Raw genomic sequence first — 23,779 nt, 5'->3', positions numbered from 1 at the left:
GTAAAGTAGCAACATACTATAGATCATTAACTCTATGGTATTTGATTTGTGTTGAACCTTGACTGCTCTTGACTTTTCCATTTATCTTTGAGCATTGACTAAAAATAAAGAATGGAGTGAAGGAGCTGCGCTTTTCATTTTACTGGTGACTTTGCGGGAGGAGGGTGTTAGAGTTTATATAGCCCTGTGTCATTCCCCTTTAATAGCTCAGGAAGGTTATAAAGCTCATGCATTTCTGAGTGTCTCCTTGCTGCTGGTTTGTATTACGGAGTGGGTCTGTTTCCTGCTCCCCAGGGTCTGTCTCTCTGTTGCCTGTTCTGCTATATTTATAAAGGAAGCTTTTGACATTATAAATGTGACAGTTTCTTTTAACTAAAACCTCCAGGGATTTAGAAATGTTACATTCTCATTGTAGCATTCTGAAACTGTATAAAAACATGCAACATATCTTGGTTCAGCTTAATTGTTTAGAGTCAAGATACTAAAGCAACTGATCAGTCACACTTTTTAAGAAAAAACATTCCTTAGGAGTAATTTGATCATAGGACAAAAAGTAAATGTGAACTGCTTTCAGTATAATATGGACCTATTCTTCTTCTTCTTGTTTTTTGTCCTAACTGTGTAGTACCATGATATCCATTTAGCCATGGTCATCTTGTGCAGCACCCAAAATGCAGAAATAATAGTAATCATTGGCAAAGTAATCTATGATTTGAGTAACTTGTTGTAAACTACACTTTTAAAATTTAACTTCTAACAATCCTGCTTCTGATCATCCATTCAATTTTCCTGTCACATCACCACACACAGGAGCGCACAGTTGGAGGGGTTTGTTTGTATAGACCTTCAGAAATACATAGGGCCATATTTTCTCCCCCCAGGTGGATATTGGCGGGGAGGGCACAGATGAATAGAATACTGCCTCTGAGGAATACCCCAGCCCCATAGAAGATCTTCCATGGAGAGCTAGATTTGTGGACTGAGAGAGGGTTATGTGAAGATCATCCACACCTTACAGAACTGTACACGCAAAGGCAGAATTATTTTAAACTACTCAGATACTTGTACATGGAGCCTGGCTCAGGTCTTTCCATTGTCTAGTGGGAACTGAATCATGCTTTAAGAGAAGAAGGACTTAGGGACTGCTCCAGTATGTATGGCAATGTATATTCAGATAGTTATTTAATTTGTTAAATATTTTGTGTTTTTATTTCATTAGGGAAATATATGTATTTAAGCATGTAGTTGTTTGTTTGAATTAAATTTATATGGGTTTAAGTAACTAGGCCTCTGCTTAGAATAATGTAAGTTCTTGCCTCTGGTAGTCAAGAGTATATTCAGTTAATGGACAAAATTCTCTAAAGCTCAGCACAGGAAAGTGTAAAAACAGTGCTCTTCACTGTTACGTTGAAGATCTGGGTTTAGTTTCTAGTCTTGCTTCCTAGGCTGTTGAGATTGTAAATCCTTCATGACATTTTGACTTCTGTCAATTGAGTGGTATTAGATATCTGAAGGGATCTCATTTCTACAGCCTGCTTCTGTTCCAGTTCTGGAAATGTATTGGCCACACTGCAGGTTGGGGAAAGGAGTTCAGGTGGGAATTAGATGGGGAGGAAATCATTAGAGATGCAACAATGAAATGAAGGGTGCTGGGTGTTTACTGTATGGGATGGAGAAGAATACAAACCAAAGTGTGTTAAAATGTTACACTAATTTTCTGTTAAATAGGTCTGTTCTAAAATATAGAAGTTAAAAGGAATTTTTAATTCTTGAGAAAGATCAAGGTTCTTACCATTTCACACTTTTTGCCAGTTCACAAGAATATACTTAAATGACCTAAAGAAGAGCTCTGTGCAGCTTGCAAGCTTGTCTCTTCCACCAACATTAGTTGGTTCAGTAAAAAATATTACCTTACCCACCTTGTCCCTCTCGAATAGTCAAACATTCACTTCCTGTTACCAACATATACAGCAACATGGGCTTGTTGGTGGGTCACTGAGCTCTTGTAAATAAGATTTTAAAACTGCTGAAGCTTTTAATTTGGAGGGTAAGAGGAAAATTTTGGGGCCCATTTTAAGACTTACTTTTAGGGGGAAGATCACACTTGCATTTGTTAATCTTAAGTGACTCTTTTTAAGATAAGTACATTTTTGGGGTATAAGCCACATCTCTGTAGATGTGCTAAATAAAAATTGTTTATTACACAAAGATTTTTCCAGTTTTCGAGAATGGTACTGATATTGAATTTTTACTCTTTCTTAACACTTAGAAAGCTGTATAAAACTTTGGTGGTACCCCAAGTTTATAAGGTAAATATAAAATAACTAGTACTCCTTCTCAGAGCCTGTCTGTCTAGGAACAATCAATAGTAAGCATTCAAGTGATATAGCAGTACTATTAACTTGAAAGCCTCTTGCTTTGAAACCTGTTTGTCCTTAAAATTGCAACTATCAATAGTTTGTTGCATCGACAGACCATAGGAACATTTGTCATTTCGGCTCTTTCCAAAAAAAGGAAAAAACAATTTTTTTGGGGGGGGGGGGGGGATGGACATGGGATGAGCTATGTTGTTCCTGACTTTCTAAAACAATTATGTGAGTCCTAGTTAATGATAGTGAGGTTGAGGGACTGAGATCAGTGATTTGGTTTATGAGCAAAGTCTGGTTTTTTTCAGTTATGTTTTTAATGCTTTACCATCCTTTCTCGTTTAACAACTTTTTTTCCCTCCTCTTCAGTGAAGATAGTTTCTGAATGGGCCATCCAGGCTAAACACTTCTTTTTATATCTACTGCTTTTTTTCCAGGTGTGTCTATTGTGTCAGCCAGGCCTAACTCAAGCGGCAGGAGTTCTTCAATGTAACATGACCTTAAAGATAAAGGGCAGAGTTTTTGTTTCTAAACAGCGTGTTTAAGATCCCAGATCAGTAACAAAATGTGTGTATTTATATCACTAGATTTATTGTTAGTGATTTGGGATCTTAACCCCTTTCATTTCTGTTCTGTAATGTCACAGTCTGTTAAATTTTCATTGGAGTTATCAGAATGCACCAGCAGGGATGCAAGTTTCTGACCATATGAGATTGGGGTGTACCTAACATGATCAGCAGCACAGAAAATGTATCTTACTGAAACACAAAGTCTGGTGGCTAAAAGTATTTGGTTTAATCATTTAAAAACAAAACTTTGGTGTCACCTTTAAGGCAGAACTATATCTGGAACAATAAACATTAATTAGGCCTTATTTCTCCACCAAAAAGTGATTCTTTGAGCTGATCTCTATAATGCCTTCTTTTGATCCTCACTAGAACTTAGGTGTGGATAGAGAAAGCCTCCTCTTCCGTCTTTATTTTGTCTATACTCAGATAAACCAAATTTAACCTTCTGGTTCCCAGCCCCTCCTCCCTGATTCCTGCCTCCCTTTACTGCATTAACTTAGTAACAGTGTTTCTTTTCTCAGGCTTGCCACTAATTATGTACTTGGAGGGCAACCCTCCATGGGTACCACCCCAAGAACTGCTGTAATTCAGGTCACCTTCTCCAGGACTCATCTCTGTACTTTGTCTATTTTCTCATCTTCTTTCTTCAGGGTAAGCAGTGTTTCCTTCACCCATTCTGATCCATAGTGCTATTCTGTTTTTGCTATCTCAATCTGATAATGCCACACCTAGGAAAGAGAGTATTTTGGAGAGAAGGAGGGAGCTATAGAAGCAGTAGTCCCTCTGTTTGTGATACTCCATGCTCAGTTTCTCTTTTAGTGGTTGCGTAGTGATTAATCTCTGGCAAAAGTTTTACGGGGTGTATATGGAAAGGAGTTGGCAGCAGTGTATTTTTGGAGGGAGGAAGTATAACACTCCATTGCCTATCCTTCATTTAAGCAAAACCTGTCTTCTTCAGAATTTACCCTTTACGTTTCCCTACTTTGACTTATTTTAAAAACTGTTACCACAACTAGTGTTCACAGTAGCAGTTTTATCTCCCAGTTCTATCTACCAGGTTCTTCTGGTAGCCTTGAAGTTTACTCCCTCTTGTACTTACCAGATTGCCCCTTCCTGCTTGGTAGAAGTAAGGTTGTGCTGGATGTGCTAGTACTTAAGACAGTGCTCCCTTCTAGTTTGTCCTCACTGGACTCTCCGCAGCTAATGGATCTCTTGGGCTATCTTCCCTCCTCACTTGCAAGGCTTTTTAAGGTTCTTCCTTTATTAAGATGAACTGTGAGTTTTTCAGAGATGGGAGGGTCTTTCTACTTGTGAACCTGTTTTGATCCACTTTAAATTTTTAAAAACAACTAACTGTTGTCTTTCATTGGCCACCTGTATGTTATGTCACAACACAACAAATTTAACTCTGACCTTTAGGTTAATTTGATGTATTTTTATCTTGATTTGCCTATCTAAATATGTTCTTGTAAGAACTATTATTAGGTTGGAAAAATCAGTTAATCAGCTGTTTAGAATCTTTTTTGTAAAGTATTTATATATTCTTGAGAAACCAGCAATTATTATGGTAATAGAACTGTTCAATATTATTCATTTATTTTAAAATATACACATATATGTGGACTTGCATTTGAGGCTGATCAATGTGTTGTGTATTGTAGCTTCTCTGTTTGTTAATAAAGGGTTTGTGATGTGTTTATTTTCAGTTTACAGCTGTTAGAATAATTTTTTTGGATAAGTGTTCAAGCAGTTGTGTCATAATGACATAATAAATCTTACACTTCCCACAAGCATATTTCATTATTTTCTTGTTTTTAAGTGCTTGAGTTTTGTAAATGGTGTGATTAATTTACCATCTTACGTAGATTTTAAAGTTGAGGATTTTTTGTTGAGGGGGGAGTGGAGATGGAGTTTGAATATTCAAAGTGTTTACGAGCACTGTTTCTTTTCAAGTGCTATTAAAGTGTTGTATATCACTAGGGTAAGAGTTGGTTTGTTGCAATTTTTAATTATTTTGAATTAGATTTAAATAGGCTAATCTTTTATAAAAGGCAAAGTAGCAGTGTAAAATAATGTATATGGTGACACTACAGAACAAGGTAAAATTCCTCTTTGATAGCCCTGTGTACTAAAGTTTAGGATGCCTCATTCAGTTGAAACTTCCTTTCCCGTGCTGTTGTTAATCTTCGGTCCCATCCTCTCTTTATAGTCCTATCACTAATCCCAGGAAACCTGTAGTTAATAATTGGACTGCGGTTTGAAATATCTCTTGGTGATAACCTACAGTTTTAACAAGTTCTAGGAAAAGAACTGTTCTTTCCTTCATCCCATGGTATATATTGCTACACAAAAGGGTAACTTCCTAAATTTTCCTGCAGAGCAAATTTTTGTTAGTAAGATTGGCTATTTTACCAGACCCTTACCTTACACAGTTGTGTAATCCAATTGATGTCAATAGGATTATGTACAAGAGTAAGGGTTTGTAGGAGCAGGACCAGTTTTTGTAGGTATCTGTAGAAAAGTACACTTACTTGGAAAAAATTCTTCTGTTCTCTCAACTCTTAACAAACTTACACCCAATATGCCTTAACTAGAAACAGATGCCTTAATTTTAAAAGTAGTTAGCTAGGGTGATATTTATGCTCCCATTGCTAATCACAAGTATATTATTTATGTATTCTGAGGTCAGGATTTTTTTATGTATGTAAAACAAATGGGAATTTTATGATCATTTGAGAAAACTGCAATGGATTATTATTGTCGATTGAAAAATGCCAGTTCTGTGTTAATAAATTCACTGACAGTTACTTACCATACTTTAAAAAATCCTTTTAAAACAATGCTTTTGTATAACAGTAACCCCCAAAGTCTTTTAGAGTGAAAATTTTTGTGTATATGCACTCACATTTAAAATAAATATAAAATATATGTATTATACAAGTATTTTTTACTCTACTGATGTTAGAGAATGGAATTTTTCTTCTTTTTAAAAGGTGCTTTTAGTGAGCAAATAGTTGTCACGTGGATGAAAAACTTGGAAAATGAATAGATTGAAAACATAAACAGTTTTCAGAAAAGTTGTATGTGCAATTTTTGTAAGGATTGTTTCCCATTTCATTTTTTGTATGATTTTGTATTTTGGTAGCAAGATATATGTAGATATATCACTTGCTATAATCACAGCTTGAAATTTTATGTGGCCTGTTCTTTTTAATACCATTTTTTATTTGTTGCATTAGTGAAATTATAAATTTCACAAAAAGGTTGGGGGGTGGGTCCTTGCCCTTGAAATCCTAGAAAATATGCATTGGTTTTACATAATGCAAGCTTTTTCTAGTATCCTAAAACACCAGTCTCAATTTCAGTGTCTTTATCCCTGAAAGGCATACCCTCTTCTTTCTTCCTCCCTTTTTTGGCCTAAGACCTAGTTCCCTGCCTCCTAAATTTGCACAATACGTTAGGAAATCTGTCTTCATCCTAACCTATTCATCATCCCAACTCCTTCATCTTTTTTCTTTATCTTGTACTCTGAAATCTCAAATCTACTTCTGATCTTACGATATGTCTTAGTTACCTCTCCTTCCCTTACAGTTACACTTCTCTAGCTCCTTCTCCTCTTCCTTGAAGCAAGTACTTGTCTTCTGTCTCCTAAAGAAACCTTCTCTCGGCTCCCACCTGCCTCCAACTGTTGCTCGTCTCCCTATTCCCCTTTGCCTTCAAACTCCTGAAGCGAGTGGTCTTTCCCATTCACTAATTCTCTTTTCCAGTTCTTTCTTCTGTCCCCTACACTCTGCTTACCCACTTCGTTTCAATAAACCTGCTCTCATTAAACTCTCAAATGACCTCTTCTTGGTAAAGCCTTGTGGTCACTTGGGCAAATCCTTAAATCTCTCAGCTGTCATCAGATCTGTTAATCAATCTCCTGCACAATTTCTGCTTCCTGGTTTCTGCAAATCCTTTGTTTCTTTAGATCACCTCATCAAACACTCCTTCAGTGTTTCCTTGGGGATGCAGCTTCACCTGTCTCTCTGTTCTCCTTGTTAGCATACTTCAGTCTTCTCCTGCTTCCTCTACACTCTATTTACTCCCATAGATTCAATCAATCACTTTATGTCAGTGATTCACAAACCTATTTTACTTCTCGCACCTTTCATTCTCTGGTTTAGTCTTGCATGTTTGCTTGTATGTCTGAGATTTCCTTTTGAATGTTGGTTCTCTTGCCATCTTAAACTCAGTTTTGACACACTGAATTTATCTTTCCTAAACACTCTTCTTCCCCTTCCTTTGTCACTGTTTACATACAATCCTGTTTGTACTCCAAGCTCTCAATAAGTTCAACATCATCTTTGTCTATCCTCTCCCTCCCTTCCCATCTAATCATCATCAAATCTCACTGCTGCTTGCTCTACAGTACTTCTATAATTTGACTGTTACTTAAAATCTGCGCTGGCAAGGCACTAATGCTTCACTGTGACTAGTACAACCTCCTACATTATGAAACTGCAAAGATATTTCTTATATGTATAGAGTCTCTTCATAGCCTTTCATCTAGAGTGTAAAGGCACACGTATCCTGTTACCCAAGTTCTATGCAAGCCACTTTTTACTGATAGGTCCATGTAACTCCTTCATCAACTTTTTTCTTTTTAATTTCTTATGCATCATCTTATATCTAGAACAGTCTGTCTGCTGAAGTTCATCAAGATCTTTCCCTGTCTGCACAAGCTCTGAAGAACCCAACTATTCTGTGAAGCAGTTTCCTTCAGTGACTGTGCTCCATGCTGATTTATTTTGCTGCTCTGCAGTCATTTAGGGTTTGACTACACTGGAAAATGACATCCTGTTACTGTGAATGTGCGCACAGACATTAGACATGTTAGCCCTCAGTGTAATTAAGGACTGCTATGCTGAAAATCATATCAGCTGAAATAATTTTAAAAAATTATCCTTGTCTGTATGTTGAGTGTTAAGATCATATGTTAACAATTTGTGTTATAATCATTTTACTTCTCAAATCAGGTCTCTGTTTAAAACTTTTGCCAGTATAGTTGTGTTGGTTAGGAGTGTGATTTTTGTTTGTTGTTTAAATACACTTCTGTTCTGGCAAAAAGTGCTTTTGGGCGGTATAGTTTATTTCATATGGGCAACTGAACTCTTTTGCCAGTATAAGCTCCATCTATGTTAGGAGAGTATTTGGTATAAGCCATAGCTCTACTTTTTTTTTAGTGTAGACTAGGCCCTAGTGTAGGCCCTTACTGGTTGCTTGCACCTCTGGTTGCTATCCCTGTTCTTTGGGGCAGGGATATTGTTTTCCTAGTATATTTGATTGATTGTGGAGTGCGGTGTACAGCTTTTGGCACTATGTTAAAGGTTGAGAATAACCTGCATTGTAGCCACATTTGTTTATCAAAGCAGGCTTGACCGTTCTTGAAATACAGGCTGTACATCCAAACCATGTAACAGATAATTATGGTGTTAAACTACATAGTCCGGGAAATGCTACTAGCTGGACATCTGAGGAATAGCCCTTGAACAACAGTTTGTACTTAATTTTAGTCTCATCTTTCTCCTGGGATGTTTATGAATGAAAGAAGGCAAATTGTTTTGCAGATTGAGAAATTAAATGACCAAAAGTAAACTAAAATTCGTTCCTGTTTAAAAAAAGTTTTATTTTTGTTTCATTCTGCCACCAGCAATGTTAAATATTTTCCTGTTTATTCCCCTGGTCAGAAGAAAAACAGTAAACGTCAATACACTTTTTAATTTTATTTATTTTTGGAAATGTTTCCAATTTTGTTTACAACATGGTTCCCCTCACCCATGATTGTATTTAGATCTGACTTTATAGCTGTGTAAATGTAATTACAAGGCAATGCTAACTTAAAGAAAAGAAAATATGCCTAGAAAATGTCTTAAATGGTGAGGGGAAATTTTTATTTTAAGTAGATACTTTTTTACTTTATTTCTGTCTAAAAACAAAAATACTGTTGGGCAGAAATCTTGGGGAAAGTGGCTGTTAGTACAAGAAATGTGAATTGTTTGTCTAATTTGAATGATTTTACAATACTTAGTTTATAGTTTGTTTTTTAATTTGCATTGTTGACAAGTAAAGAGACTTAGGAAGTAATTTAGAAGTTAAAATATAAAAACATCACTTAACAATTTAAGTATTTAAGATTTATACTTCAGTAAAAGTACAGAGATGATATTATATAAAGTTTTTTCTTTATATTTAAAAACATAGTCCATATGAAACCAGGATTCTAATAAGAGATGGCAAATGTTCGTCACAAGGACTACCTTAAATTCTCTGGCCCCATCTTACACTTGGAAACGAAGCCGTTGCTGACAACTCCTGTCAACAATAGGAGCCCTTTAACCAGTGCTGAAAATGGTGTAACTGCTGATATAGACAGGACAAAATTATTTTCAGTACAGTCACAGAAAGGATGACTGATTAAAAAAAACAATTTATAGTACTGGTTCAGGAGACCCCATTGCTGACAGTGGTTGGTAAATAGGAATCAATCTCCTGGTGCAAACAGCTTTTTAGACATAATCTGTAATGAACTTGGGTTTTGTGAATCTGGCATTCTTTCCTGTTTTCTTTTAACAATAAAATGTTTTCGATACTCAGTACTAGACTTTTTTGCCCTCATTATGTTCTTGCGGTTTCTTACTTTCTATTAAATTATAGGCTGCTAATGTGCTTTTTTTCTTTTTTCTTTTTTTGGTGACATCTGGATTTGATTAATGGACACTGCTTAACCTAGTGTTTGTTCAGGTTGTGCAGTGAAGGCGGTGCAAGATTTGAAATACTGCAGTCTCCTACAACTCCATCTTTAGAAGGATCAGCATCCCCACTCATTGCTGTATAGCTTGTCTAATGAGTAGATGCACAGCTTTGCAGATGGGCTGCTTTATTGTTTTGCTGCGACCCTAGAGGTTTTTTGTGGTCTTAAATTTCCTTTAAATTTTAATCACTTTAAAGTTTCTATGAAATTGTCCATGCAGAATACGTTACAGAGAATTACAGCAAAAAGTATCCTATCTTTAGTACTATAGCATCACAAAAGCACTTTCGCTGGAACCTGAAACTCAACAAAAATCCTGATAATGTCTATACAGTGGTGTTTGAACCATTCTTATATTAATATTAGCCCGTATGTTATGTAGTATATGCTTTGCTTCTGTCCACCACATCTTTGTCTGCTTGTTCTTTTGTTCTTGATGCCGTGCTTGTAGGAAAAAGACATTATCAAGCATATGTTCTCAGTGGCATTTAGTTTACTATTTTACAATTAACATTGAAAGGTATTAATTAATATGTAGCTTAAAATATCTATTAAAAACTCTTTTCTTTCCTTCTTCCAAAAATAGATAATATACTTGAGAGAATCGCCCGAAAATGTGTACAGACTCTTATTGGCTGGAAATGTATCTTATCTTCCTTTCAGGTAAATATAAACATGTTAGAATTCTGTGTGTCATGATCTCTGAATGGTGTTCAGCGGTATTGAATTTGGGTTCTTTGCCTATGGCTGCTGTATATCTCAACACGTTTGGCAGTTTCTGATGAAAAGAAGATCAGGTAGTGGAGTGACAGGATATTGCAGGTCAGTACTTAGATGTATTGGCAAACCTACAGTACATGGGGAAGCTATCATAAGCTAATGAAAATAAACAGTTTGTTCTTTCTTGTATTTACCCTGAAAAGACAGATTAAAACAGTTAATGAATTTGAAATTGATACCATTAGTTATTCAGTCTGAATTCTGTTAAGCACATATTACAATATCTATTTGTAAATTCTTTGTGGTGACTGCAATAACTTTGACATTATATCTTTTCTCTCACTTGCTGAACACACTCCCCCAAAATAAATGCTTGATTATTTTGTGCAAAATGAAATTTTTTCCAATGAAGAAATGTCTCTAAAAATAAAATAAAATTAAAAAAGGTTGCTTCAATGTTGTTTCACCTCTGAGGGGATATAATTTTAGGTATCCCAGCCTATAGACTTCTTGTTGACAGTTTGTTTTTATCCAGTAGACAAACAAGGTTGATAGATCCTGAACATGAACAATTCTGTAAATTTCTCCTAAGAACTCAAACAGCAAGGCTTTCAAAAGTTAGATAAAACGATCTAACAATCAAACAGGCTTTCATAAAATGCAGGAAGTTAAAGGGAGGACCAGAAAACTCTAATTTACTATCCAGACATTTAGATTTATAGGGCGATCCATTCACTCCTGACTCTAAAAGCAAGTGAGCATTTCTTACCAGAGCAACTGCCTTATGTCTTTCTCCCTTTCTTGGGAGCAACAAGGTTATCTGTAATGTCTTGATTTTTCTGTCATGCTCCCTTTCCCTTATCAACAGTAGTAGGGCTTTGGGAGTTGCTTTTGCCTATTTTTAGAGTTCCAGTAATGGCAGTAATAGGACTCTTCTTGAGGTGTAGCTCACTACCAAACTCTTATCTCTACGTCACTGCTCCTTTAAACTATGGTTTTTACCCTCCCAGCAGTCCATGCATCCATTTCTGGGAGTAACTTTTTAGAGTGAATAAAGTAAATTTAATGCTTATGGGCTGATCTATACTACACAGTTAGGTCACAACCGGGCTCTCAGCTCCCATACTGCCCCTCTTAGGTTGGTGGAAGGTTCTCCTGGTGAAGACATGCACCACCGACCTACGGAGGGTAGCGTGGACATGAGCCACCACAGTACTTACTGCAGTGGCTGTAAGTTGACCAAATATAGGTCGACTTATGTTTCTAATATAGACACATCCTGTGAAAGTTGCTGGATAGACTGTGACTTTATTTATCCATAAAATAGCTCTTACACAGGCAGTGGAACAATGCAAGGTTTTCCATGCTATGTCAATGTGCTTCTGCCCTGTTCTGAGAGAACCAGCTTTGGGATTGAGTGGTGTTCAGCCTTCATACTTACTGAATCCTTCAGGCCTCAGACACCCTCAAGAAGAGGGTTGATGTCAGTTGTGATTAGTATTACTGAGAAACTTGTAGAAGAGGCCACCTAATCCTTGATCTTTTTTTTTTTTTTGGATCCCATCCTCTGGTCACCTAAGATAGGTTTTATTATAGTTACATAGTGCTACAGGTACATATGGAGACTTGAAGCCCTACAGAAAGACCGGGTCCTCCTAGGTCTGAGGTCCTTGCAATCCAAATTGGATGACAGTTAAAAATAACAGACCATGCTAGGGTGAACACATAGAAAAGAAGCTATTGCAGTAGACAAATGGAATTGATTACTGCTCTTGGTAGCGTATTATTTTTCAAGGGAAGATGATCATGGGGTTTTTTTTTGGTTTTTTTTTTAACTTATTTCAAAAGGATTTTTTTAAAATCTCTATTTGAATACGTTATTTAGAACATTTAAACAGAGTTTAGAGGTGAAAAAACTAGTTAATTCACACCACGTAATATTATTTATTTAAATTGTGGTAGTATCTAAAGGTCTTGATCGGGATCCCATAATGCTAGGTGCTCACTTGTGTATGACAAAAGTGGACCCTGCCCCAAAAAACTGAAGTTACAAAGGGATTTGGAGGAACGTGAAATTGCTCCTCATGCAAGAGGGAACCTGCCCCAAGTGGTATGATGGGAAGCACAAAATTTGATACTACAAAGATCGTTTAGGGAGAGTGGAATGAGAAGGACATGAGGCGGGGAGTGAGAGGAGCTGAGTTTTGGTAACAGCCCAGCTGTGTGCAACCTTTGAAATGAAGATACAGGGTGAAATCCAGGTCACATTGAAGTAAATGATAAAACTCCTGCTGAGTTCAGTAGGACCAGGATTTTGCCCAGGGTGTTCAAGCATGATGCAACTAGAAGAGGGAAGCTACTGAAGAGAATTATGACATGAGACGGTGCTTTAGGTCCTGTTCTTTTTAGATTATGTCCACACTGACTATTCATTAGCCAGAGAGAGAGGAACTACTTTTGCAATCAGATAATAGTTACTTGTGGTCACTACCAATAGAGGAATTTGTATTAATGTCTTAGTAGAGTAATTCTCTGTATCCTATTATCAATTTCCTGAATGAGTTCCTTTTTTTCTATTGCTTCCCATTCCCCCCTCACCGTCCTTCACAGTAACTCATTAGAGGAGGGGAGAGTGCAGAGAGAATAGACGCAGCCAGATTACTGAAATTCTTGCTTTTGTCAGTTAAAGTCAGAACATAATAACAAGTATCTCTTGTTATGTATTAAAAAAAAAACGACCCCGAAATCAGAGATCATTTCACTCTAATGCCTCAACTAGTACAGTTGTTGATGAGAGTAGTAGGTAATAAATCTATAGTCTACTCTGAGGGATAGACATGACCAGGCCAGCCTGGCACCTGCCTGGGCTGCCATGCAGCTACTGCGAGTCCCCACCGGCCATGCACGGGATGCATTGGCCAGGGCCTGCCTGGAGCCGAGGCAGCGCAGTGCCACTGGCAGCGTGGGGCGGGCGTGAATGGAACAGCTCTGCAGGGCAGTGGCAATGCAATGCCGCTCTGCAAAAGGACACCCTGGGGGAAAGCCTGGGGGATTCCCTGTGACCCGAGCAGGGGTTAGGCACGGAGGCTCCTGTGGAGGGGGCAGCCCAGGAAAGTGGAAGAGGGAGGGCAGGGCATGGGGACACTGAACTGCTCTGTGAATGGGGCAGCAGTGGGGAGGGGGGAGTGCAGAGCACAGGAGAGCCTCTTGGGAATGGGGGAGGGAAAGGTGGGAAGATCAGGGGAGGGTAGGATGATGGCGTTTTAAATCCCTGTTTCTCAAGTGTGGTGGAGGGGCTTCACAAAATCTAATAGCCCTGGGCCCACGGGAGAGTTAATCTGGTCCTCACCCCAGAGAGTGGTGGGGTAAAGAGACACTTTAAATCAGTGATACTCCAAATATGTAATACCATAGTGCAGCATGAAGCGGACTATGTAAAGTGCTTCTTTCCATGTTATTGCAGAAAAGGAGAAGGATGGGGAGGAAGTATTGTGTGCCACTATAAACTGCCACTGACAATACCATTATTAGAATTCTAAAATGTTTTAAAACCAGCAGTTATTATTATCCTTTCAAATGTAATAGGGAAAAGAGCTCCCACCTTTGATCAGTTCTAAGTCTATGGTTTCAGCAGTTTAATTGACTCGTTTGCCAATAATTTACATAATACCAATAACTTCCTATTCCTACCTCAAGATGATTTTAAAAGAATGGCAGGAAAAAGAAAGCTCTAGTGAGAACCACACTTGTTATGCTTAAACATAGTCCAGCTAAATATTTTAAAGCTCTAAGTTTAGGAAAATTCTCTTTAAATATTACTATAATATAATCTTTTGGTTAAAAAAATTAAACTGCCTTATATGTACTGACTTAAATAGGGAATGTTGATGTTAGAAGTAATTTTATTCTTATCCATTGACACATGCAGTGTTTTTTATCAGAATCCAAAAATCCTACAATACATAAGGAATCACAGTATACAATCTATTTAATAAAAAAATGTTTATTTTCAAATAAGATAAACATCTTTTGGGAAGTGGTGTTGTCCAAATTCACTAAACTTTGCCAAAGTCTTTTTATTCCCAACAAAAACTGAAAGTGGCATATCTGTTGAAAAAGGTGGCTGAAATAAATTTAATGTTGGATCCTCTAAGCATGTTAACATAAGATACCAGTAAAGCAATAAAAAAACCTTAAATTAATAAACTGCAAGATTGGAAAACAGTAGAGTATTTTAATCAAGTCATTTTACTGCTGGCTGTTGAGAAATAACGTTTTAATTCATTTAGTTTTGGATCTGCATGAGGGAACTCTTAGAGTTTTGCTTATGAAACTAGAAATGCGTTCAGCTGTCAGTTGATTTCAGATGTATTGTGTTACAGGGATGCTTCATTTGGTACTTGCAATTTTCATCTAACATTGCTCGACTGCTTTCATGCAATAAATAAGGTAAGTAAAATGATAATTTTTAGTGTTATGTTTGTCAGCTAATTATAATACAGCTAAAATTAGCTCATGAAACTAATGGCCTAATTATTAGACCTTCATCACAGCAATGTGTCTGACTCTGCCAAATCTGTGCATCCTCTGTAATAATAAATGCATCCTCTGACTCCATGGCTCCTGTGAACGAAATCTGGATAATCCAACAAGCATGAGTAGGTGGGATCTGGCACCCTAATATAGAGCAAGTTCTTTCCTGAATGGGAGTTATCGAGCTAAAATCTTAGCAGAAGCCATGGAGTCAGATGTGTAAAACTGTTCAGGCCAATCATTTTACCTCTTAACACCAGATATTAATATGGAAATTGGTAAGTGGCTGGACCAAATGGCTCTCCATGACTGGGCTTCCAAACAGTCAGCATAGTAAGTATTATAAAGGGGTTGTGACTAGCTTAATGGTGACTTTGGGAAGGAGCCTACATTACTCAGTGGCCTTATTACTTCAACGTTGATATTTGCGCTTGAAAGACAAAATACCCGAATCAGACAACTAGTTACCAGGCCCCCTCATTCCTTCCTACACCACTAATTTAGTCATCCAAGAATTTATTGCAACTCTTAGTATATCTACATTGGGGGGGAAAGGGGAAGAAAAAGCTGCAGCAGTGATTCTCAGTGCCTAGGTCAACTGTCTCAGGCTCCTGGTATGGGGCTAAAAACAGTAGTGTGGGTATTCCTTGCCAAATAACCTCCGTCAGAGGTAGTGGATCTTGGGGTCCAAGATCCAGCCCAAGCGGAAGTGTCTGCATTGCTGTTTTTAGCCCTGTAGCACAAGCATTCAGGTGAGGTGACTCTGAGACTTGTTGACATGAATGTTTCTGTAACCTGGATTCTGGTTTTATTTTTAAATTAAATTAAAAAAAAGAGTGGCTTGCATATTTATCCATCCTTGTTTTGATGTATAATGGAGGGGGTTGTTTTGGACCAAGACTGTGAATGCTCCTTTCTACAACCCAGCATTTTCACAAGTGTTAAAATGTTTATGAGATCAACTTTAGTTCAGTCCAGCTAGTGGAGTTAATATACTAAGGAAATGTTACTCTGGCAAAGTGGGGGAAAATAGATGTATAAGGAGTATGCAGACGTTTAAAATGGTGGTACATTTTGTTTTTTGATTAAGGTTCTTTCTGTTAAAAATTGTATTGTTGATTTTAGGCTTTGCGATATGGCTTCCTGGATTTCAGTGCTTTTGATGTAGATGAATATGAGCATTATGAGGTAAGTGTGTGGCGTAGGGGATAGATACTGGACTGAGACTTAAGAAACTTGGTTTCTATTCCTGTCTGCTGAATTACCTGGGGCAAATTCATTTCCCCTCTCTGTGTCCCAGTTTCCCAATTTTTAAAATGGGAATAATGATACTGATGTTCTTTGAGATCTACCGATGAAATTTAAGTGTTAGATGGTGGTAGTGCTTCTCTTACTATAAATGCTAAGACAGCTTTTTTGTGATATACACTATTGATTTTGTAGCTGTCAGTTTCCATTTCTGCTTTTAATATAGCTTTTACCATACATCTTTATTTAAGGCTCTAAGAGAGCAAGATAGATATTTTAAGTTTAAACTCAGTGGCATTAAAAGGTTGCATTTGTGACTGTAGGCCAAGACTGTATGCAAGAGCATAGCATGTAAAGTGGAATTGAGGTATCTGGAAAGAAGTAAGTTAGTTAAAGATACTTCCCCCTGCTCCTCCCCGATCTGATTTTTACTCTCTGTAGATAGGGTGACCAAATAGCAAGTGTGAAAAATCAGGACCGGGGGTGGGGGCAATATAGGCCCCTATAAGAAAAAGCCCTGAATATCGAGACTGTCCCTATAAAATCGAGACATCTGGTCACTCTATCTGTAGGATGATGATAAACTTCAGTTTCAACGGCAGGGTCTGCTCTTGGGGAAGTTAATGAGAAACCTGAACAAATTCAGGTATAGCTAATCATTAGGACCAGTTGTCATTCATCTAAAATAAACATACGTGGGAAGTAATAGAAAGATGACAGAAGTGCAGCACCTCAAAAAGTAGTAATTAACCTATCTTGGGAACGTCAAATCCATGAAATTCACCTAAATTTTTGGGGAATTCCTTGTGTATAGTTGTACAGCTAAAGTACTACAGTACTTGGATAAATATACTGTTTTAAAGGCAAAGCAGCATAGATTTGTACAGAACGCTCCAGACTTGTTGCAGTTTCATGGTGTAATTAGTAATATAGTAAAAAGTGACCTAATAGGACAATTTACAAAAGCTTTAAAAAAAATCTGTGTGGCTCTATTTGGGGGGGGAGCGACGACTTAGTTGCATCATTTGAAGTTGGGTTGAGAAAGAAAAAACACAGGAGAGATTGAGAGCATTTGACATTTTACTGAAGAATCAAAGGGCAGACTGGAAATGTGCTTGGCAGGGCTTGTATTTGGCTTTGTACTTTTGAAGCAGATATATGGATAATGACAAACCATGTGTTTTCTCTTGACAGAAAGCAGAAAATGGAGATTTTAACTGGATAATCCCCAAAAAATTCCTTGCCTTCAGTGGACCTCATTCAAGAAGTAAAATTGAAAATGGTATGCTTAAAAAAGGGAATTGGGGATACAAACCCACATGCTACAATTATGTATTTCATTGATTTGTTGTGAGTAACAGCAACTTTATCAATTGTTTTAAAAAATTGTTCCTCCAATGGTATGTTTTTCTTGGCTTTATTTAATTATTTAGGAAAGCCTGTTAATAAAAAACTTAATGCTTGCTTTAGCTGTATCTAAATTAGACTGTTTAAAAAGTCACTAACTGAAAATGGAATTTTTCTATTGGACATACCTTATTTTAAAGTTATTTTACATGTTGTTTAGTTTTTTTATTTGGGTGTGCAATTTTCATGATTAGTCCCTTTCTTTCTACCTATAGGTTATCCCCACCATGCTCCTGAGGCCTATTTCCCATACTTTAGAAGACATAAGGTTACTACCATAATACGTCTTAACAAAAAAATGTATGATGCCAAACGATTTGCAGATGCTGGTTTTGAGCATTATGATCTCTTCTTTGCTGATGGAAGCACACCTAGTGATACGATAGTCAAAACATTCCTAAATATTTGCGAAAATGCTGAAGGTGTAATAGCAGTTCATTGTAAAGGTATGTTGTGTGCATGTTCATATTACAAGGTGGAGTTGAGAGTTGGTAGCAAAGCCTATAGTTAGTTAAGATTACCTGACACATTGCATTGTAAGCCCTTATTTCCAATTGATTATAAATTAGCCAAACTGTAACCATTTTGGCTGAAGTCTTCCATGCTTGTTCCCTGCTTTAACTGATTTTTGTTTTTGTTTCAGCAAATCTTTTCAGCTGCTTCTGAGATTTGCAAGCCTATTTTTCCCTAGTGTCAGTGTTAACATTTCTTTTTCCAGCCATCTCTTTGAATACCTTTGGCATCTCTGTGCTTTTCAACAGAAACTATAAATTTGGCAGAGTGGTAATGCTGGGTGCAATGGAGATAAGTTTGTTGTTTTTGGTTTTTTTTAAATCAAATCTGACTAACCGATAAGCCTTTGAAAATCATCATTTGCAGAGGTTTAATAAAGCTTTTTGGAGGTTTGTTGATCAAATACATGAACATTCCCCATTTGCACTGGACATTCTTTAGCTCTACAGAGCTCCTGCATAGCAACTCACTGTGCATGTCCCCATACCCTACTATGCCTTCTACACGGTAAATATAGATCTAGATGTCATATGGGACACAAGCACAGCAGAAATACTTTCTGCCCTTTGCCCCAGGAAAGGTGTGCTGGTCTGGAAGCCAGAAGACTTTCTATTGACTGGAGGTGATAATTTTGTATACTTCACAGTCTTCATTATTGAGCAATCCAACCCTATATTAAGAGCACATTCTGAGTGCACTTATATGTAGGCTTGGAAGACTTAAATTTTTGTTGGTAAATGTTGGTTAACATTGTTTTTGCTGCACGCGCACACACACACACACACACAGTCAAAAATATTTCCATTGATGATGATAGAAAATTACAGATGGGCAAAGTAAGAAAAATGCTGCTTGAGAACTTTGGAATTTGATTTAAGAATATTGACTATATATTTGGACGTGATATTGACAATTGATATTTTGTCAGTTATAAAGCTTTAACTTTTTGAATCTCAATATCTATTGTCATTAAATAATTGCCTGGCTCCCCTGTTGTCTGACCCCCCTCTCCCATAACTTTGCACAGTTGTGAAAATTTAACTTGATAAAAATTGGAAAACAATGGCTAAGCATAATATTACCCATTAAATTTAAAAAAAACAAACAAAACAAAAAAAAACCCAATTCTGCCAAGCCTGTTTATATCAGTGCTGCATGATTTGTCTTTCCTGTCTATTAGCTTTTAGGTAGAGTTGAAGATATTGATGTTGATTAGTAAATTCCTAAATAGTTTGGGACTTGATCACCAATCTCTTACCCCATGCAGCAGTTGTGATCAGTCCAGGCAATGAAGCTAAAGCCTGTTTCTCCTCCTTCACATCCTTTTTCTCTCTCTCTCTCCCTGCCTCTGTTTCCCAGAAACTTGGATTTGTTTATCTTCAGGGCACACTGCAAAGCCTAATTTTTTTTTCCTGAGATTTTGATAAATAGATGGGTTGAAGGTTAATATTGGGGGAATGGTTGGTTGTTATCCTACTTTAAGGTAATAGTTTTAGTTCATATAGTCTCAGTTGAACATTTAATTTATGTTCATATGCAAATTTTATTTGTATATTAAGTCTTGATACATAGAGCTGTAGATGACTGTCTTTATAATTTGAATAAATAAAATGTTCCTGTATATAAAAAGCAGCTGGCTTTGAAAGGCTTGATTCCCAAAGCATATTTGTGATTTACTGAAAAGTCATTTTCTAAATCTATCATTCTTTTATTCAAACAATAAGTTACATTACAAATATTGGACATAATTTTTAACACTGTTACCCATGTAAGTTTGGCCAGAAATAGATTTAGTAAGATGAGCAATTAAATATGTCAGCCAGAAAAGCATCAACACAAGTTTAGTTTTAGTTCTTAAGATTTTAGCTAAAATTGTAAACTCTGTGTAAAAAATATGTGTATGAAAAGAAGCCTTTCTTGTATCTTAAACAGCTGGTCTTGGCCGAACTGGCACACTTATAGCCTGTTATATTATGAAGCATTACAGGATGACAGCTGCGGAAACCATTGCCTGGATTAGAATAAATAGACCTGGCTCGGTGATTGGACCACAGCAACACTTCCTGGTAGAGTAAGTAGATTGTTAACTGTGCTAGACTCAATAATTTGAATAATTAAAGACTGTATTTTAATAGAAAAAATAGAAATTAGTTCCTTTTAAAAACAAAACAAAAACACTGCTAATTTCTGGAAAGTTATAACATGGTTATCTTTCCCTTTTCATAATAGGAAACAGACAGAACTTTGGACAGAAGGAGATATTTTCCGTGCCAAGTTAAAGGGAAATCGCAAAATTGCTGTTACAAAAATCCTCACAGGAGTCGATGATATTTCAATTAATGATGCAAAAAATCGGAGAGCCAACAGAAAAGGCACTGAACTGGTAATCATCCGAATGTTCTGCTGTTGTAAAAGTTTTAACTGTTGTTGAGGATCTCTTAGGACCTGGACGAAGCTGTGGGTACAATAAAGCTCAAGTTATCAGATTCTTTTTGTATGTTCTGCTATGTCCCTTTTCGTACTAAAAGATTTGGGGGCAAAAAGGTATGAACAGCAAGCATGAAAGATGGAAGTGCACTCTACAGTTGAAACAGGAGCATCATCATTATACTTAAACTTTTTCATTCACTAGGTAAATATTAGAACAGACCCACAAATCAAGGTTTTGAAGAGTGCAAGCAGAAGTATCCTTGTTATATTTCAAATGTGCTTTTTATTGTTGAAATGCCTTTTCCTGCCATGACAACTGACTGCTATAATACTCTCTGATACCACTGTTTAGCCACTGGCATTAAGTGTATAAGGAGATGTGGTGGTCTTTAAAAGCCAAATATGGGAAGAGAGAGATGTGAGAGCCAAGAAGGAATAGAAACCAAGATAAAGCTATATAAGTGATATTAGAAATATTTCCTGTGTTTCAAAGTCAGGTGGTATTCCGATTGAATAGCTCATGAGTTAACTTAATGGTTTGCACATTTAAATGTAGTAACTAAGAGTTAAGGGAGGTATAACTGTATTTCTACAAGTAAATGTGTTTTAATTTACACCTGGAAATTTTGCTCTTGAAGTGGTGTGTGTGTCTGTCTGTCTGAGAGAGAACTTGTAAAATAAAACATTGATATTAATGGGTAAAACTTAAAATCCTTGTCTTATAATTTGTTTACTTACCCAGTACAGTGATGAAGATGATGCAAACTGTGTAACACAAGGCGATAAGCTTCGTGCCCTGAAAAGTAAAAGACAGGCAAAAGCTGCAATCACAGTTCCACTAACGTAAGTCAATTTTTTGTGTGTGTAAACACCAGAAGAGAGAGGGGGAAATCTCTTGCGTTTTGCCTGTTCTGAAGGCAAGCCCGTGTTCACATTGATTAAAGGAAGCATGGATTGACTAATTCACTGCAGGCTTAGTGACTGTTTGGGGTTTGTTTTAGATTTTAGCGCGCACAAAAAAAAAAGTGATATTATTCAACTTTCCATTTTTCTCATTCTCTTGTCTGTTTCCTCGGTCACCATAGTCTACATGTGCCTACTAGCCTTGTTGTGATTCTGAATGCCTTTGACAGCTCAATCTATTAGACTACAAACTTCCTTAAACTCAGTATGATGGTATTTTAAAAAATTAAAAAGGTCATTCTCTGTAGGTGTAGTGTTTGATCAACTGACTCAATTTGTGTGCTTAATTCATTAAAATAAGTATAAAATAAAAGAAGAGGAAACTATTTCTTTTTTAATGTTTCTTTTACTTTTAACTCCCATTGATTTCATCTTTCTGGGATAAGGTCTTTCCCTAGATGTTGCTAACTTTATGAGAACTGCTGGCAGTTTCCTGTGAGCAGTTCTGTTGAGGCATGGGAGTAGCAAAAATTCAATAAAATTCTGACTGGATAAATTCAAAAGAGGATGTGTGTACCTATGGTGATCCCAAGACATTGGGTACAGGCCAGGAGGAGCCCAGGGCTACTTATCAGTAGTTTTCTGGTAGACAGTGCAACATCAGTTGCAAAGGAAGCAACATATTCACATTTGGCCTTAGCATCTTTGCTGCCAGCCGCAGGATAAATAGGTCTCCTGCTGCATTCACATATAGTAGGAGAGAAATACAAGAGCCTCTGAAGCAGCAGGGGAACTCTTTGCTCCTTTATCAGAGACTAGAGAGAGGATGGCCAGGACTGTTACTATCTACTTCTTCATTACCTGTTAGATTTCACAGCCACCATTCCTCCTGAGCCCAAGATTAAAGGAAATTTAGTCTCTACACTGATTGACTTTGCACCTGGGAGCTACTCTCTGATACCTGTAGCTAGCAGCATTTTTTTTTTTTTGGACTTAGCCTTCCTTTCTTCTCTTTCATATCACCTTGATGTGGCTGGACTGACAGAAAAATGCTAGTTCTACAGAAGACAAACAATATTGTGATCCTTTCTGAATCAGGAAAGCAGGGAGCAAATAGTAGTCACTAATTTAACAGTAAAGGAATATATCTTTTAAAAACCCAAACTTGTCTGTCTTATCTATGTCCGAAGTGTATTTTCCATTACTTTACCATAGACAGCTAATTCTGTATACCAAATAAATATTGCTTTGCTACCTAGATACTATGCTGATAAGTACTTTTATAAATGCATAAAATATAACTATTTTAACTTAAGTGCTCTAGGAAACTAGGGAAATACAGGATTTTTTCCCCACAAAAATACATCTTAAGATAACTATAGCATATGTTGTGAATAAAGAATTTAGAAAGCACAAAATGTTGCAAATTAGAGTCATAGTACAAAGGAGAGAGTCAACTTAAACATGGGTACACCTTGCTCCTTTACATTGCAGTTGCAAGAATACCACTTTTCTAAAGTCAAATAACACAATAAATACATAAGTAAAAGCATTATCCCTCTTTTACATAACAAACTGCATCTCCAGAATCACCATTGGAATGAGTATTCATTGTATGATACCGAACATACTCATAGCCATCATATTGATATATTAAATGGCTTTTTCTTTGCTAACTTATAGGCTGTTCTGTTCAAGAAGCCAGTATAAAATTTTTTTCCATAATGCAACTGTTTTAATAAAAAATAACTTACTAGGTTGCCTTCCATAAGATTGAAATAAATGAGCTAAGGTTAATAGTATCCTTGTGTACTGCGCTTCGTGGTTAGAAGGAAAAAAATTCTCTTAAATCTTTTCTGATGGGAAGTTTGACTTCCCCCTTCCCAGTCCTCCACATGATGTGTATTGGGAATACATACAGATATTTGCATCAATTTGCTAAATAATAATATGCAATCAATTTTGTTATTCCCAAAATAACAATACTACAAAAATATTAAATAGCTATTAGACTTTTTTTTTTTTTTTTTTTTTTTAGTTCAAATTCTCCTACACATAATTAAGCCTCATCCATTTGAACAGCAAGATTATTAATAGGAAGAAAGGAGAATGAGATTTGTATTTCCTTAGTGTCAGACCATTTCAGAGAACAAACCCTGTTACAAAAAGGGGAATAATAGGACCTGGGGGGAATTAAGACCTCTAAGAGCTAGGGATATTATTTTCTTATTAAGGCACAAGGGATTTGTGTGTAATACTCATTAGTGTTTATCAAAGTTACTTGCATAAATCCTCTA

General features: G+C 36.7%; 1 protein-coding gene across 8 annotated transcripts in view; it reads left to right on the top strand.

The window, feature by feature from the left end:
- CDC14B (cell division cycle 14B) overlaps positions 1-23,779 on the top strand; it is a 69,965-nt gene that overhangs the window by 22,944 nt on the left and 23,242 nt on the right. For all 8 annotated transcript variants that reach the window (XM_067569352.1, XM_067569351.1, XM_067569350.1 and 5 more), the window contains exons 5-12: positions 10,315-10,391; positions 14,831-14,897; positions 16,107-16,169; positions 17,424-17,511; positions 17,852-18,082; positions 20,082-20,220; positions 20,379-20,532; positions 21,322-21,422. In XM_067569352.1, coding sequence (XP_067425453.1) covers positions 10,315-10,391; positions 14,831-14,897; positions 16,107-16,169; positions 17,424-17,511; positions 17,852-18,082; positions 20,082-20,220; positions 20,379-20,532; positions 21,322-21,422 — 920 coding nt within the window. The remainder of the gene's footprint in view (positions 1-10,314; positions 10,392-14,830; positions 14,898-16,106; positions 16,170-17,423; positions 17,512-17,851; positions 18,083-20,081; positions 20,221-20,378; positions 20,533-21,321; positions 21,423-23,779) is intronic.

The sequence above is a fragment of the Emydura macquarii genome, unplaced genomic scaffold, assembly GCF_026122565.2.
Source record: "Emydura macquarii macquarii isolate MOO-44397 ecotype Brisbane River unplaced genomic scaffold, CSIRO-AGI_Emac_v2 contig_2897, whole genome shotgun sequence".
NCBI classification, from domain to species: Eukaryota; Metazoa; Chordata; order Testudines; family Chelidae; genus Emydura; species Emydura macquarii.
The sequence above is the reverse complement of the archived record's forward strand: the minus strand, read 5'-3'. Positions and strand labels throughout refer to the sequence as shown.